This window comes from Cheilinus undulatus, linkage group 20 (assembly GCF_018320785.1).
Source record: "Cheilinus undulatus linkage group 20, ASM1832078v1, whole genome shotgun sequence".
NCBI classification, from domain to species: domain Eukaryota; kingdom Metazoa; phylum Chordata; class Actinopteri; order Labriformes; family Labridae; genus Cheilinus; species Cheilinus undulatus.
Window position 1 is genome coordinate 16,868,283 of NC_054884.1, and position 15,802 is coordinate 16,884,084.

Below are 15,802 nucleotides of genomic sequence, written 5' to 3' on the forward strand. Positions count from 1 at the left end.
CTCAGTATGCAGTGTATCCCAGCTGGCCTGGGAGCACCTCAGAAACCCTCAGGAGGAACTGGAAAAGACTGTTGGGGAGAGGGAAATCAGGGTTGACTAACTTCACCTGGTGAAACTGCAACCTGACCTCAATTTAGCAGAAGATGGAAGGACGGTGGAATTTTAGCAATTGTGTATATTTTTTAGAGCCCCTGTATGTAAAAGTATGCTTATTAAAATACTAAGATTCGAAGGAATGATGACAAGAAAGGAGCATGGTGTATTTCCAGGTCTTTTAATTAATTTCAGCTATTTTATTTTGAATAATTTGCTTATATTCTACTCTAAGTTCTAACAAAGGAGTAAAAATCTACATTCCAGAGTGACAAAATAGTTATATAAATATGAATTAAATAGTGAGCAGACATTTTGGAGCACTGAAAACCCAATAAATCCTTACATTGTCTTGTATATGCTTTTATTATTACACGATAGTTGATCTAGCATTTTCCCCCTCTTAACTGAACCTTGCTGTAAACAGAGATCCAAGTGATATTTTTACTTTAATATTTACAGAGTTCTGAGATTAACACAAACACCAGGCTGTGATTGTGAACAGTGAGAATAGTGAATCTAAGTGCCACATGTGGTTTGATGGAAAAGAAAAGGCAGTTTTAAATTAAACGTGCACGAGTTGCTTAACATGGAGGCTACCATGGCATAAGAAAATATGATACAGTAAGAACAGCAAAAACATTACAATAACAAAGAAAATATTTTTAAAGATACAGCAAGCTGTCATGTATTTTCAAGGCGAGTGTGAGTACATTTAAAATGCCACTGGACTTAAACAGTGGTTAGACAAACAAATGAGATGCTCTAAACAGTTCTTTCTGCATATTGCTCGAATACGACTACCTGCAAACTAGCTAAACTGAGGTGAACTATCAAAGAGCCGACTTTCTGACCCCCTTTAGGCTACAAGTGTCTTAGATTTGTACATGTGCAAATAAAATTGTATAACTGCAGAGAAACCTCCGTTTAAAGGAGGAAACTGTTTCTGCAAACTACAAAGCAAAGCCAACAAATTAATACTTCATTCAGTCCATATGTCCTACAGTTAAAAGCTATCTGAGTTTCCATTGTAACAGTGTATTTTCAACAACGAAGCTGCATGAGGCAATAAGTAGGCAGGGCTTTCTGTGAGGTATATCATACTTCTGACCAGTGCCAAACATACTTACACATAGATAAGGCTTAACGAAAATGTAAGGTTTGATTTCAATATGATAAAAAAGGCAATATGTTCAATCTTTCTAGATTTTTGATTTGTTAAAAGAAACACTGAGGCACGTAAGACAACTTGGCAAAATAAAAATTACCCTGTAAATCAATTAATTGCACATTTTTAACTAAAAATAAGTAGTTCTTGAACTTGAGGGAGAAAATGAAGCTTTCTCATTCTTGTAAAAGCTCAACATGTTGCTTCTTGTGCTTGGTCCAATTCAGATATGAATTGTATTGAGCATTGGTTATGGAAGAAAATTCAAAGGGATAGAAGTAGCATCACTTTTACCTCACTGATGAAATACTAGTAATGTCACACAAAAACATTAACATTTTACAGTAAAAGATGATTGTTTAAATTAAACTGCTACAGTTGAATTACATTTGAGGCACTGGCACTTCAACATAACTGATGCTGCTTCTTAATTTTCCCACAGAATAAGGATTTAACAGCATGCACTGCACATGGAGATGCAACTAAATCATGGAGTGATTTTGAAGTTTTAAATGGCACAAGTGAAAAATAAATGCTATGCTCAGTTCAGAAACTGATTATGTACAAAGTTTCACACGTCAGGTTTGTTCCTTTTGAAGGTTTTGACCCTGAGTGCAGCACATTTGCCTTGTTCTCTCCTGCCTGTTTTTAATTAAGAAGATACAAATCGACTGATGAAGCTCCATAAAGGCTACATGAGTTTAGAACAGTTTGTACAACATTCATAAAAAGTTGTTCTAATAAAATATAAACATAAAATAACAGAAATAAATTAATTAAATACATAAATTTTAGCATACAATGTCACTGAATATTATTAGAAGTACAACTATTTACTTGATATAGGATTTGAGTTAAACACTTCTTGCCCCCAGAGGTATTTGACAAGCTTGCCCTATTCAACCCAAAGTAAGCAATCCTCAGAAACTGACGGCAAAGCTAAGAAAAGGATTCAGAGATAAATATAGTTTGTACATTTTGCTTCCTAAGGAACTTACAGAGGCACTGAATACAATTATACATCGTCAGAGAGGAGGCGTTAACGTTAGAACAGTACTGGCTTAGAAAAATCCCTTCTTGTTCTTCCATGGACCCGGGCTGCACTTTTCTGTTCACTTTGGTTGGTTTGAGGAAAGAGCGGCGACGTACATGATCATCGCACGCTCTTCTTTAGAATTGTGTGTAAAACATTCAAGCCTTATTAAACCGATGAACGCTCTAGAGACTTTCCACTGGCACTGTCTCTTGTGGAGGTAAGACTGGAAGTTTGTAACGAGAGTTGTAACGAGTTTCTGTCAGGACCAAGGAACACTTTCTGAAAAAATACTGCTTTACAATTACTGATAGAGGGATAAATAAGAGATAGATAAGAGGACCACATGCCCTCTATTCTTCAACAGTCTGAAATTCTTCAAAGAAAAGAATCAATGTCCAAGTCCATGAAAGTGTTAGTATTCATGCTAAATGAGTTGTCATAGGTCTGGGTGTTCTGGTGTAGCTTCTGATGGTGTCGCAGGTTGGATTTGCTGGAAAAGCTCTTGTCACACATCATGCAGGTGAATGGTTTCTCCCTGGTGTGGATCCGCCGATGACAAATGAGCTGAGTGGACACACGGAATGCCTTCCCACACTCCAGACACTGGTAGCGCTTTGGCTCTGTGTGAATGCGCCGGTGGTTCTTGAGTGCCATCAGATTGGTGAACTCTTTCTGGCACACGGAGCAGGAGAAGGAGCCAGTCTTGTGGCTGTTTTTATGGTTGAGGAGGGAGCCGGCGTGGCGGTAGGTGCGGCCGCAGTGCTCACAGATGTGGCTCTTTTCTTCCACGACTGCAGGGTCGTTGCTCGTCTGTGAATTCGTGATGCTTTCTGGAATATGGGACAAAGGTGGAGGAACCTGCTTTGGCATCCCATCCATTCCCATGGTCTGGTTTATTCCTGAGTCCCAGCAGAGGTTGTTATCAGCAGACTCCCCCACGCCTTGTTGATAGGGGTTCTCAGCCCTGTGGTGAAGCTCCTGGTGCTGCTGGTAGCTGGATGTGTCTGGAAATGTCTGCTGGCAGAGGCTGCAGACCAAAGATCGCTCCTTTGAGTGCACCTCCATGTGGCTCTGCAGGTGGGAGAGCAGACAGAAGGTCTTGCCGCACTCAGGGCAGCAGTGGCGCCTCATCTGGGAGTGAATCTGCAGAGTGAGGGGATCGGGAAATGTCTGGAGACACAGGGTGCAGTGGTGGAGGTTTTCAGAGTGAGTCTTTTTATGGTTGAGAAGAGATCCGGCATGACGGTAAGAGCGCCCACACAGGTCACACCTGCAGCAGGGACAAGGTCATATTCAGCATCTAACAATATCAGACACTCAAATCATGTTAGATTCACTGATATCGCTACAAATTCAAAAGGAACCCTGCATGTTGAGACTAGTTTACTTAACGAATTAACAATATCTTTTTTGTGTATGTTGTACAAAGGAACACAAACGGTTTCTACATTTTCACATAAATTTAGTAAATATATTTCTATACAGTCTGCCAAGGGGTAAAATTTTCTGATATAATGCAATTTTTATGCAATGTCCAGTGATATAGGGCAGTGGCTCACAAATGGTGTGCATGAAGATTTTGGCTTGATCTTAGGTGTGCCTTGTGTAAAGTGTTAAAGAACCACTGATACAGAGCAGAGATGTTTTTTGGCCATAAACACCCAAATTTGATGGTTTCTGGGACATTAAGTGCCACTATTCTATCAGTGTATAGTGATAATTATTGTATTACATATCAGCAGGTTTGCTAGCCTGATTCTGAACAGTTCATAAATTATTACAGAGGAGGACACATTTTCTCAAGGGAGGCCTGTCAAAACAAAGGTGGGCTGTACACATTTGTTAGTGGGCACTAATTTGATAAAGACACATCTAAGTCAAAGTGTCATCTAAAATTTAAGACTTCCAACTAATAACCATAAGACTTTTTTATGGCTTTAAATTTCAAAAGTACAATTTAAGACTTTTCAAGAACCTGCATGGACCCTGATTTGACAACTTGTTTAAACCCTGTGCCTCTCCCATGTTGTGTGTTTTTTTTAATGTTTTATGGTTTGGTAAAGAAGCCGCTAGCATGGCAGGGTCTCCAGTGTAAGAAATATTTGATTTTATTGGGAAGTTCTGATAAATTAAGGGTTCAATAAAATATAACAAAATGATGAGACTTATCTGTGAATTACTGATCTGTATCGATATTTTACTATCCACATAAAGCAAAAGCTCAATAAACTGCATCTACAGCACAAACAGGGGCCTTTGGCAACCCTACTATCCACCCCCGGACAGTACCCTAAGCCATGCTTTCTCGCCACATTCACCCCTAGTCCACCTTATAGGTGTGGACTTTATTTTTTTTTCCTAAAGATTATTTTCCATGCCCCTGTTGATATGCAAGGACAACAAGAGCATTACTGGGGTTGTGTCAATCCTCCTTCCAACTCTTAGGTGCCTTCAGATGGCTTACTCGCCACATCTATGCTTTACTTCAGCCTCAATTTTTGTCCCAACATGCCTAAAAGTTCTGCACAGTACTGTACACATATTTTTTTCCTTACTGGATCACATGCAAACTAAACAAATACATGCAACCTAACAACGGTTAACACAAGACATGCTAATTTTTTTGTAAATATAACACAAAAAAACTTGAAACAAGCCCCTAATTGTTGAGATGTCTCTGACACCTGGAGACTGCATCAGAAATAGTCTGATAGAATAGTCTCCATTAAAAAAACAAGCATTTTACAACTGTTTGTCTTGTGGAAAAAGCTGAATGAAATATGTTACGATAGGGGAATGGCGTTTGTAAATTGTGTTTATCAACTCAAAAACACAAAAAATAAAAATTTGCACGAGTAAAAAAAGTAATGCTCCCTTTATTCTAGACACACACATACCAGCATAGTTCACAATAATTCAGTTACTCACATGAAGCACTTGTCTGCTCTCTCTGCCTGCTGGACTCCGGCTCTCAAAAAGTTCTCCTGACCTTGGCGGCAGCGATGCCTCTTCAGACCGGACCGGCCCTGGAAGCTCTTTCCACACGTAGAACAGCTGAAGTGACTGGCTGCTCGATTGTGGACCCTCTGATGGTTGTGCAGGATGCTGGCAAGGCGGAAGGCCTTTCCACACGTGAGACACACGTACTTTTTCTTCTGTGTGTGGATGCGTGTGTGATTACGTAGAGCCATGGGATTGGTGAAGGGCTTGGAGCAGAAGGTGCAGCTAAAGTGTCCTGTCTTGTGGGTGTTTTTGTGGTTTAGGAGTGAGCCAGCATGGCGGTAGCTGCGGTTACATATGTTGCATGTAAAAGGCCGCTCCTCTTTATTCAGGATAGGGGTTGTGTTTGTTTGTTCATCAGTGCTGCCTGAAGGTCCATTACAGGTGTGAGCTGCCAGCTGGGCATCAGAAAAAAAGGCCTCCTTACATTCCTTACACTTAAAGGCTCGAGATTTTAAGCCCCGCCTCCCTCCAGCCCCTTCCTTTCTGAGGTCTGCACAAACATGGGCTAATAGCTGCTTCTTTCCTCTAAAGCCTTTTCCACACTTTTGGCAGGAGTGTTTTTTAAATGCAAAGTGGGTTCGCAAGTGGTTCTTCATTGCCAGTTGGTTGGAATAAGAGTTGTTGCAAACGGAGCAGTAATATTCACCTGTTTTATGGGAGTTTTTGTGGTTGACCAGACTTCCTGCGTGGCGATATGTGCGCCCACACTGGTCACAGGCGAAGGGCCGTCCATCACCTGTGTCCTCTGATTTGACTGAAGTCTCAGACTTCATTTGTGGTTGCCTGCAGCGTCGAGATGAGGTAAAAGCCTGACTGGCATTTGAAGTTAAGGGCTGCATTCCTCCATCAGTGCTGGTCCCATTCATCTGCATGAGTGCCTGGATCTGGTTGTTGAGTTCCTGGATTTTGGCCTGGTTCTCTTTGTGCCTTCTCAGGTGATTCAAAAGCTGCTTCTGTATTTTGAAGGCTTTCCCACACTCGTGGCAAGTGTGCCTGAGGAGAGAGACAAGGCAAATTGTTAATTCTGATAAAGATGGTACAATCAGGCTTGAAACTGACCAATATCACTTACTTACACAAAAACACACTACAACATGAGTACAGAATTGCAAACATGTTTATATTGTGTGTTCTTGTTTAAACTAACCTTTTTATATCAAAGTGTGACCTCTGGTGGTTCTTAAGGGCCAACAGGTTGTAGAAACGCTTCTGACAGACAAGGCATCTGAATACACCTGTTTTATGGGACTTTTTGTGGTTAAGGAGGGAGCCAGCATGTCTGTACGACCGCCCACACTGATCGCACTTGTAATGACGATGTTCAGTGTCTACAGTTTCTTTCAGGGGAGTGGGGTCTTCATTCTGGGAAACATCATTCACTTTCATTTCCTCTTTACAGTGCATTGACTCATCTTTCTTTTCATCTGTGCAGCCATGGTTGTCCAGATGATGGTAGCTGGAGCAGAAAATGCCACAGCTGCCACAGATGATACTTTGTGCTTCCTCCTTGCCTTCAGGCACATCACTGTTGTTTATTTGTAAATGATCAACATCAGCCACCTGGTCCTTGTTGTGCAGAAGCTGATGAGTTATTAGGTCCTGTCTATTGGCAAAGCTTTCTCCACATGTGCTGCAGATCATCATTTCTCCAGGCTCTTCATCTTTCACTTCATCATGGGAGGACATTGACGAGGGCCCTGAGCTTGCAGGAGTGCTGAGAGACTGCGTATGACCTCGCAGATGGCTCCTGAGTGCCCTCATGCTGGTGTAGCTGTTTCCACATATGGAGCACTGATACAGATCTCCATCATCATCCTCTTCATCAGGATTTTCACCGTCTTCTTCTTCTCCCCCGTTCAGCTGATCACTGCTCAGACTTTCCTGGAAATTCTGTTCAAAATAACTTTGGTTGTGGCTGCCATTCTGACCGTGAAACTCTACATTACTCGCTGGATTTCCAACAGCGCAGTGACCGTTACTGTCCTGGAAATTCATACTGCTGTCAAAGTCACTGCTAGTATTGTCATGCTGCTGCTGTAACAAAGGGCAACTGTGAGACTTAATTCCTGCAATATCTGCAAATGTCTCACCACAGTCTGCACACATGTGCCGCTGCATCAGGTGGTCATTGTGAGGTAGATGCACAGTCATATCCTGGGAGAAGTCCTGATTAAACTGCCCATGATACAATACTCCACTGCTGTTGTCTACTCCATTTTCTTGATCCATACCAAGATTAGGGAGAGCGGCCTCCTCCCCATCCTCTTGAGAAGAGAAGCAGCTCTGTTGGTTATCTAGAGGCTCTGAGGAAAGCCAGTCTCCTTCCATGTGGAGGCTGAAAGATGACGGCTGAGCTTTGTGGAGGCGAAGGTGACTTTTGAGGGCGGCCAGGTGGGGATAATTCTTCCTGCAGATAGAACACTGGTAAATCCCAACCTGATGGGATCTTTTGTGGTTGATGAGACTCCCAGAATGGCGGTAGCTTTTACCGCAGACTTGACACTTGAAGGGACGCTCATCAGAATCTACAGTTGAGGTCTCATTTATTTCTGTTGCATTGACTGTGTTTTGTGTTTGTGTCAGGGCAGAATGGAGAATGCCTGGGTCTATAATTGTAGGATCTCCCTGAGTGCTATTGAAAGATGGTATTTGATTGTTGGAGCAGTCCGAGTACACATGTCCATTACTTGTGATAAGCTCATGGGGCTGGTCAAAGCCGGCTTGATTATCTAAAGATGATACTGAGGGAACATTGTTTAAAGGAGATGGATAGAAATTTGACTCAGGTGAAGCAATACTGTTTTCATAGGACATATTGTGGTTCTCTGATAAGGAATCTTGAAGCCCAAATGACACAGATGAGGAATTATGCATCTGAATGTGATCCTGGAACTCCTCCTCATTTGGGAAAAGAACCTGACACAGATGGCAGAAATTAACAGGAGCATCTTGGCTCTGAGGTGAGAACTGGTTCAGTGGTGTGCTTGTGTAAGACCCACCCATCAAACCTGGGTCCGTCCCACTTCTTGCCTTGTGAGTCCTCTGGTGGCTGTAGAGAGCAGCCATGTTATTAAAAAGTTTGAAACACACCGTGCACTCAAACATTCCCACTTGGTGAGTCTTTTTATGATTGGTCAGGCTTCGGTGGTGTATGTATGATTTATCACATAAATCACACCTGAAAGGTCTATTTGCTGCATCATCGGAGGTCTCGGATTGATTATACGCAACCTCTGGCTTTTCCTCAGCTGGGCTATTTTCTGTAGAATTCCTAAAACTGTTTGAATTCTCACTTAAAGGATGTGGGTGCTCATTTTCATTTTTATGTGAGGGATATTCCATGTCTACCTTCCTATATGACTGCTCCTTTGCTCGCCTGGCAAGATGAACCCTTTCATGCGTAGCCAGCTGGGTTGCCAGACGAAAAGCTTTCCCACATTCAGCACAGGAGTATTTTTTCTGTGACGTGTGGCTCCGGAGATGACTTTTCAGGGCTAATGCATTGGAGTTTTCTTTACCACATATGTTACATTGAAAAGAGCCCACATCATGAGTCTTTTTGTGGTTAGCGAGGCTACCAGCATGCCTATAACAACGTCCGCATTCATCACATTTAAACCTGCGTTCCTCCTCTTGTTGAAGGTGAACTTCCATGTGCTCCTGCAGACTGGGCATGTTGGGAAATATCAGGCCACATTGTTTGCAAGGAAATCCTGTTGTCCTGCCAGGATCTTGCAGTGCCATAGCAAGTGAACTGACTTGAGGGCACCAGAAGCAGTGTGGATGAACATGCAGAAGGGAACTGCATTAGATGCCTTTGTGGTTAATATAACAAGAAAACAGTTCATTACATTAGCGTCCAAACAGCTTCCAGGGAGGTAACACAGTAGGGGATGTGGAGAAACAGTCCAAGATAATTAGGAGAGGTAATGACGACTTGAGTGTGATGACCTGTTTAAGACAAAAGAGGAAAGAGTTAGGGGGATATCCAGCAGAATGATTAGATAACAGTATCTGCATATATATTACAGTCAGGGGTAGAAAGTAACTAATTGCATTTACTCAAATTACTTAATCAAGACGCTTTTTTGTTAACTTTTTGAAAACAGTCATTTTACTTCTACACAAGTATATTTTTGGGAAGTATTGTACTTCACTACCAGGTTTCCTACACACTTTTAGCCATCATATTTAAGGACTATTAAGACCATTTTAAGATCTGAGCTAAGAGAAATTAGTACAATTTTTTGTGCTGCAAATGGTCAAAAAAAGAAAGGCATGTGAGATTTTTCAGTAGACTGGACAGAGCTGAATTATCTGGTATAATGCATTGTTAATAGCATGCTAATTGATAAAGAGAGAGAGATTTTTTTTGGTCATAAACACCCAAATTGGATGATTTTCTGGCACATTTGATGTCTCTTTCCTATCAGTATATGGTACAGTAATATTTCATAACATACAAAACAGGCAGATACTCAAAAAAAAAAAAAAGTCAAATAAATGTAGGTAGAAAAAAAGGTCTGCTTAAGACAAATCAAAGTCAATTAGCTTTCAAAAATTCAAGACCACTCATTACAAAAAATAAGACTTATGGCCTTAAATTTGGCCAATTTAATTTTTTTCAAGGATCTGCAGTAACCCTGAATGCATGTTAGAAAGCATCAAGTACCAAAAGAATTAAGCACATAAAGCCACAATAAAGAGGTCCAAGCTTTCTGCCAGCAACTTGAAACTGGCAAGTAGTTTGTCTTTGAAAACACATAGTCAGTAGCACATTGCCAGAGAATAATTCCACATTTCCTGCTAAAACAGCTGCTAAATTTTACTTTAGGTTAAGTCACACCTTATAATAACCAGCCTTGTTGGGGATTTAGATATTCTTGTTGTTATTGCACATTAAGGAAATATCATATTTCCCAGTACAAGCTCTTTGGGTATCAAAAGTTACTACTCAGTACTTAAAGTAAACTTAAAATAACCTTTTCTTCTTTTACTAGAGTACATTTATGGACCAGAACTTTTACTTTAGTAAATCTTAACAAAAGTAACTGCACTTTACTATAGTACAACAGTCTTGTACTTCTTCCACCTCCGATTATAGCCAGCTTTACAGAAGCACAAACTTGTCTTTGCAACGCATCCATGACAGTTTTGCAGTACAAACTGCGCAGTGTTTAACACATACTTTTTAATGTTTCAGAGATCCGTCAGAATACTTTCAAAATGTTTTTGAAAAGGCAAATAAATTGATAGACTAACTGCGTCACTGGTTTCGTTAATAGGTGTATAAACCGGCTGGAAAAACATGTTTTGCAACATCTCTGCAGCAGCAGGCTAGCTGCAATAGCTATGTCAATAAACCGGGGACCAACGCCTCTCTGCAGATTTTTCACCACTACAAGTGGCAATGCTCTCACTCATTACATACAGAAACGATACGAATCTATGAGTCCATAATATGAAATGATGGCATTCTTATGGGGTTATTATATTCATGTAATGTAGTATAAAATTCAGCGAGCTAGCGTTAGCGCGTCATCAGCTAGCATGATGATGGCTAGCTAAACAAACATTGCACCAAAACGCCATGAAGTCGTTTAAATGCGGTATTATAACGTCAGCTAATGCGTCAAATTAAATACCTGCGGCAGAACTGATAAACTGCAACTCTTCGATGGTATATTTCCATTCATTAATACAAAAACGTTAATCTTATGTGGAGGGCAGACCCCTTTTTCCAATTGTCTTTTTTTGCCTCCATTCCCATTTCCACATTGCTCTTGTTGCTAGGAAACAGGAAATGTGCAGCAGAGAAACACCTCCGTCTAAGGCGGAAGTAGATTATTCGGCTATAAGGCTATAACTCAAATGTTATGGCAAATTAGGGATTAACGTAGCTAGAAAGAAAATTTTAACGCTGAAAACTAAAATCTTGGAGTTCTGAAAATATATTCTTGAAGCTGACTTCTAGTTTGAACGCGTTAGTCGCATTACAAATTAGTTAGGTTACATAGCTAGTGTTGACACACTTATTAGCACTGTAAAGTGTCTGCGTTCCAGCTTTGCGCAACTGTCACAGTCATAGCAGGTATCTATTAGCGTCATTAGGATAATATTAGGACAATATCTTTCCTCGTACATAGTCAAGCGCTTTCTTTTCGTTTTTATAAAATAATACGCATTTCAATGTAGCACACTTGGCTTGCCGAGAGCTTTCGTCATCATGGTCCTAAAGCCGTCCCCCCATCCTGCAGCCAGTCAACAGCAACCTCCGTGCTCTCAGTAAAGGCAGCCGATCCGAGCACCAAGACGTATTTCCTGACCGCAGGTTTTAATGTTCTAACACGGGTAAGAAATACATTTTTTCCTCTCATGCACATGAAATGTAATACCATTTTTGCTATCCAAGTCCATCATACAGCTTTCACGATGATGATGACACTGTTGAGCGAATTGGTGCAGCCGGTCCTAAAGCCAGCCATTTTGAGTTAGTAAAATGTTTAGCAAGAGAGCTAGCGAGAATTACTGCGCACAAGTCTTCCCCCTCTTGTCAGTACCATCACACCGAGTCGTGATCTGTGATCCTGGGGTGTGCTCACGCCCATGTCAGTCATTTTTAACGACAATTTCTGTCTTTACATCGCCAACTTCCTCTGTCATGAAAGCAGTTAGCTTATTGTCCCAGAGGTCCTAATGCCAGCCATTTTGTGATTTAATGCACACCCACATATTTCTGTAATTATTAGACAGATATTTCCTGTGGTTCGTCATCAAACGCAGTCACTGACGATCTTCTCTCCTTAATCATATCTGTCCCACTAAGGCTGATTCCTTCAGTCGCCTTGTGCTGCTTATAAACAGTATATTTTTTTTTACATAATGACTACAACTGTCTCATTTCTTTGCAGATTAAAAGATGGCCTCTCCTCAACCTGGCAGTCCACCTCTTGCAGAGCAGTACACCCCTATTGATCAGGATGAAGAGAGCCAACAAGAGGAAGAGCTAGTGAAAGATCAGCCTGCAAAAAAACGTGGCAGAGGCAGGCCTCCAAAAGCCAAGCCTTCCTTCAAATGTTCTGCGTGTTCAGAGACTTACAGGAGTATGTCAGCTCTGCGCAGCCACAAGTTTTTAGCACACACAAAGGACCGCCAACAGCAGCAGCAGCACTCATGTTCACAGTGTGCCAAAACATTCTCCAGCAAGGCTCAATTGTCAAAGCATGAGCGCACTCACTCAGCCCAGCGTCCTTTTCAGTGTCCTGACTGTCACAAGGCTTACAAGACACCCACAGAACTGCGCAATCATAGCCGCTCTCACACAGGCGAGAAACCCTTTGTATGCACCGAGTGTGGGAAGGCCTTCATGCAAGCAATATGCCTGAGGATACATATGACACAACACAGTGGTGAGCGTCCTTACTCATGCCGTCAGTGCTCTAAAAGTTATCCCACCCTGTCAAAACTGAAGGTGCACATGCGTTCTCACACGGGAGAAAAGCCGTACTTCTGCGCTGAGTGCGGTAAGAGCTTCGCCGATCCTTCCGTGTTCCGAAAACACAGGAGAAATCACCAGGGACATCGCCCGTATGCTTGTGACAAATGTGGGAAAACATACACAGAGCTGAAGGATCTGAAAAACCACGAGCGCTCCCACACTGGAGAGAAACCCTACCTATGCTCCGACTGTGGCAAAGCCTTTTCTCGTTCCTCCTCCCTTGCCTGCCATCAGCGCATTCACTCCCAGAATAAACCTTATCAGTGTGAGCAGTGTGGCAAAGGCTTCACCCAGCTGTCCTCCTACCAATCTCACCTCCGCACGCACTCCGGAGAGAAGCCGTTCCTCTGCCCGCAGTGTGGTAAAATGTTCTCAGATCCCTCAAGCTTTCGCCGCCACCAGCGAGCCCACCAGGGCTTCAAGCCCTACCCCTGTGATAAGTGCTCCAAAAGGTTCAGACAGCCGGCTGATCTGGCTGTGCATGAGCGTGTTCACTCCGGGGAGCGTCCATACAAATGCCAGAGCTGCGACAAGGCCTTTGTAGCATCCTGGGATCTCCGACGCCACATGCTCGTCCACACTGGTCTCAGGCCTTTTTCATGCACAGAGTGTGACAAGTCATTTGCAGAGCGCTCCAGCCTCAACAAACACCGGCGTGTTCACTCTGGAGAGAGGCCCTTTAAATGTGAGGAGTGTTTGAAGTCATTTGTGGTGTCCTCTAGCCTGCGTAAACACGAGAGGACTCACCTCGCTGAGCATTCTGAGCAGCAGCAACAACAACAGGAAACAGAGACAGGATCAGCTTCAGGCTTCACTGCCCACACGACTCTGCCTCAGTTCTCCTGCTCTCACTGTGATGCCACGTTCGGAAGCTGGGATGAAGTCCAGGCACATGAAAATCTTCACTCCATTGACTCCACTCCTCCGACTGTTACCAAAATCATTCCCCTGGGCTTGCATGTCTGCGAGACCTGCCAGGCAGAGTTCACACAGTTGGCAGAGCTGCAGGAGCATGAGAAGCAGCATCCCAAGCCGAGGCCTCATGTCTGTAGCGACTGCAGCAAAGGCTTTCTCAACAAATCGGGGCTGAGGAAACATCAGAAGATCCACTCGGCCGACAAACCCCACAGCTGCCCCCACTGTGGCAAAGCCTTTCTGTTTGCAGCCTACCTTCGCAAGCACTTACGGACTCATGCAGACGCTACATCAGCAGCCACACATCTTAGTGACTTGAACATTATTCACACTGACCCGCTGCCCTCTCCTCAACCTCCCAGTGAGGTTTCCCCCTCCACTGTTGAGCCAAGCACGATCTCCCTGACAGTCCCAGTCACTGTACCTGTGACAGCTTTTCAAACTCTGCCGGAGTACTTAGTCAAAGAGGAGGGACTTTAAGTTTTTATTTTCCTTTATAGATTTTTAACTGCACAGATATTCTGCCAAGGCCTTAAACCTTTTTAGAGGCTGGGTCTGATTTTATGTTTTTTTTTTCAAGCAAACGTCCTTCAAATTAAGTTGTCTTTATGTAAATTGTCAGGGCTCAGTCACTCTTCTACATCTCCATGTATCTTACAAAAATGTTAGACATATTGATCAAATTTTATATTCTGTACTATAAGCATCATTCTGTGAACTTGTCGAGTGTTGCAATCTTCATAAAATGTGGTCAACATTTATGCACCTATCTTATCTCAGTAATGTTTTTTTTTAGCTAATTTTTAATTGTATTTTTATTTGCAGCTTCTTTTAAATCAACATTCAATGAAGTTACATTTTGATGGAACTAAAACATTTGTATCTGTTATATTGTGCATAAGTATTACCTACTGATAATAAAAAAATGGGTCAAAGTCACATTCTAAGGTATTTAATCTGGCGGATCGACTTTTGATACACAATAAATGTGTGTAATGTTTAAAAATGTCTTTCTGTTTTGTTACAGATTGCGTATGTTAACGAGTCTTTGGTGTAGTGAGATGCAAACCGCTGCTAATGTAAAGGGAGGCAATGTCAGCACAACATGATGTGACAAACAGCTACACATATTTTGATGACATTTGTTTCACCCATAAAGGCTGAAAGTGACAGTGAGAGAGACAGAAATCCAACGGCTGCAGCTCTAAGAGGTGAGTTTTCGAATTTGCTACACCCTCACTAACATTAGTCTTCAGGTGCAATAAAACACGTGAGGCACAGGAGTGCAGTATGATGTTCGTATATACCCAATTTCTGTGTCCTATCCAGAACAAGGACAGATGCATGAAGAACACCACTGATGGCACGCTTTTGGATACAAACAGTGGCTGAAATTATTTTAGTCGCGTACAGCTCTTAAGTAAAAGGTTGAGCCTAGTTTATGCATTAACTATTTCACATACAGAGGAAAAGTGCTTAGTGAGTGTGCCTTCTAATAACAATGGCATACTGGTAAACATAAGTTGATCCTGATGCAGTGAAAAAAATTAAAACTTTAAGGCAATAGCCACATTGATCCATCATAAAAATATATACAGATTGCTGGCTAGTACGTCAGGTTTGACATGAGGTTTATTTTTCTATTAATGGACACTACAAACAGGGAAAACCTGCTACCTCAAACGTGCCCAGCTTTAGTCACTTGTTACATTGTTATTGAATTTACACGTTTTATTAAATTCTGTTTCACCTTTTTGAAATCTGAAATTCTTTCTTATGTGTCTTCATTCTATTTTCATTGCAGTCAGTAGAGTGTTCCTCTGTTTCTGTGTAAAAGTCAGGTTAAATTTCCTCTGTGTTTCAAACAGGCTGTATAAACACAGCTGCCTTGCCCTGCAGTCTTACAAAATGGATCAAAATTAGCCCCACCTCAACTAACAGTAAAAACTGGGTGAAAGTATAATAGCATAAGGTTCCTAGATACTTTGAACATTTTAGGAAAACTAACAGATTATAATTTTCTAACTGTTACTAGGTGCCATTAAAAGTGGTAATATTTCAACATTTAAGTGCTTTTTATGGATGTAGA

At 41.8% G+C, this 15,802-nt stretch overlaps 2 protein-coding genes across 3 annotated transcripts; one reads left to right on the forward strand and one right to left on the reverse strand.

Annotated features, from left to right (window-relative positions):
* Nucleotides 1-270: 270 nt before the first annotated feature.
* On the reverse strand, nt 271-11,537 carry znf646 (zinc finger protein 646). 2 transcript variants are annotated; one of them, XM_041815251.1, is made up of 4 exons: nt 11,501-11,537; nt 6,448-9,251; nt 5,226-6,293; nt 271-3,567 (listed from the first exon to the last, which is right to left on the reverse strand). In XM_041815251.1, the coding sequence occupies exons 2-4, from the start codon at nt 9,042-9,044 to the stop codon at nt 2,673-2,675; spliced, it is 4,560 nt and encodes a 1,519-aa protein (XP_041671185.1). In that variant the 5' UTR covers nt 9,045-9,251; nt 11,501-11,537; the 3' UTR covers nt 271-2,672. The 2 variants fall into 2 exon arrangements, with proteins under 2 accessions (XP_041671185.1, XP_041671186.1); XM_041815252.1 differs by lacking the exon at nt 11,501-11,537 and adding an exon at nt 10,946-11,076.
* On the forward strand, nt 11,513-14,652 carry znf668 (zinc finger protein 668). Its single transcript, XM_041815253.1, has 2 exons — nt 11,513-11,651; nt 12,212-14,652. Exon 2 carries the CDS (start codon nt 12,220-12,222, stop codon nt 14,191-14,193), a length of 1,974 nt encoding a protein of 657 aa, XP_041671187.1. The 5' UTR covers nt 11,513-11,651; nt 12,212-12,219; the 3' UTR covers nt 14,194-14,652.
* The last annotated feature ends 1,150 nt before the right edge of the window (nt 14,653-15,802 follow it).

Excerpts from the sequence above, each read along its gene's own strand:
- znf646 (XM_041815251.1), bottom strand. The coding sequence starts at position 9,044 with ATGGCACTGCAAGATCCTGGCAGGACAACAGGATTTCCTTGCAAACAA. Across the intron at positions 6,294-6,447 it reads TCACACTTTGATATAAAAAG|GCACACTTGCCACGAGTGTG; the intron begins GTTAGTTTAAAC and ends CTCTCTCCTCAG. Across the intron at positions 3,568-5,225 it reads AGAGCAGACAAGTGCTTCAT|GTGTGACCTGTGTGGGCGCT; the intron begins GTGAGTAACTGA and ends TCCCTGCTGCAG.
- znf668 (XM_041815253.1), top strand. The coding sequence starts at position 12,220 with ATGGCCTCTCCTCAACCTGGCAGTCCACCTCTTGCAGAGCAGTACACC.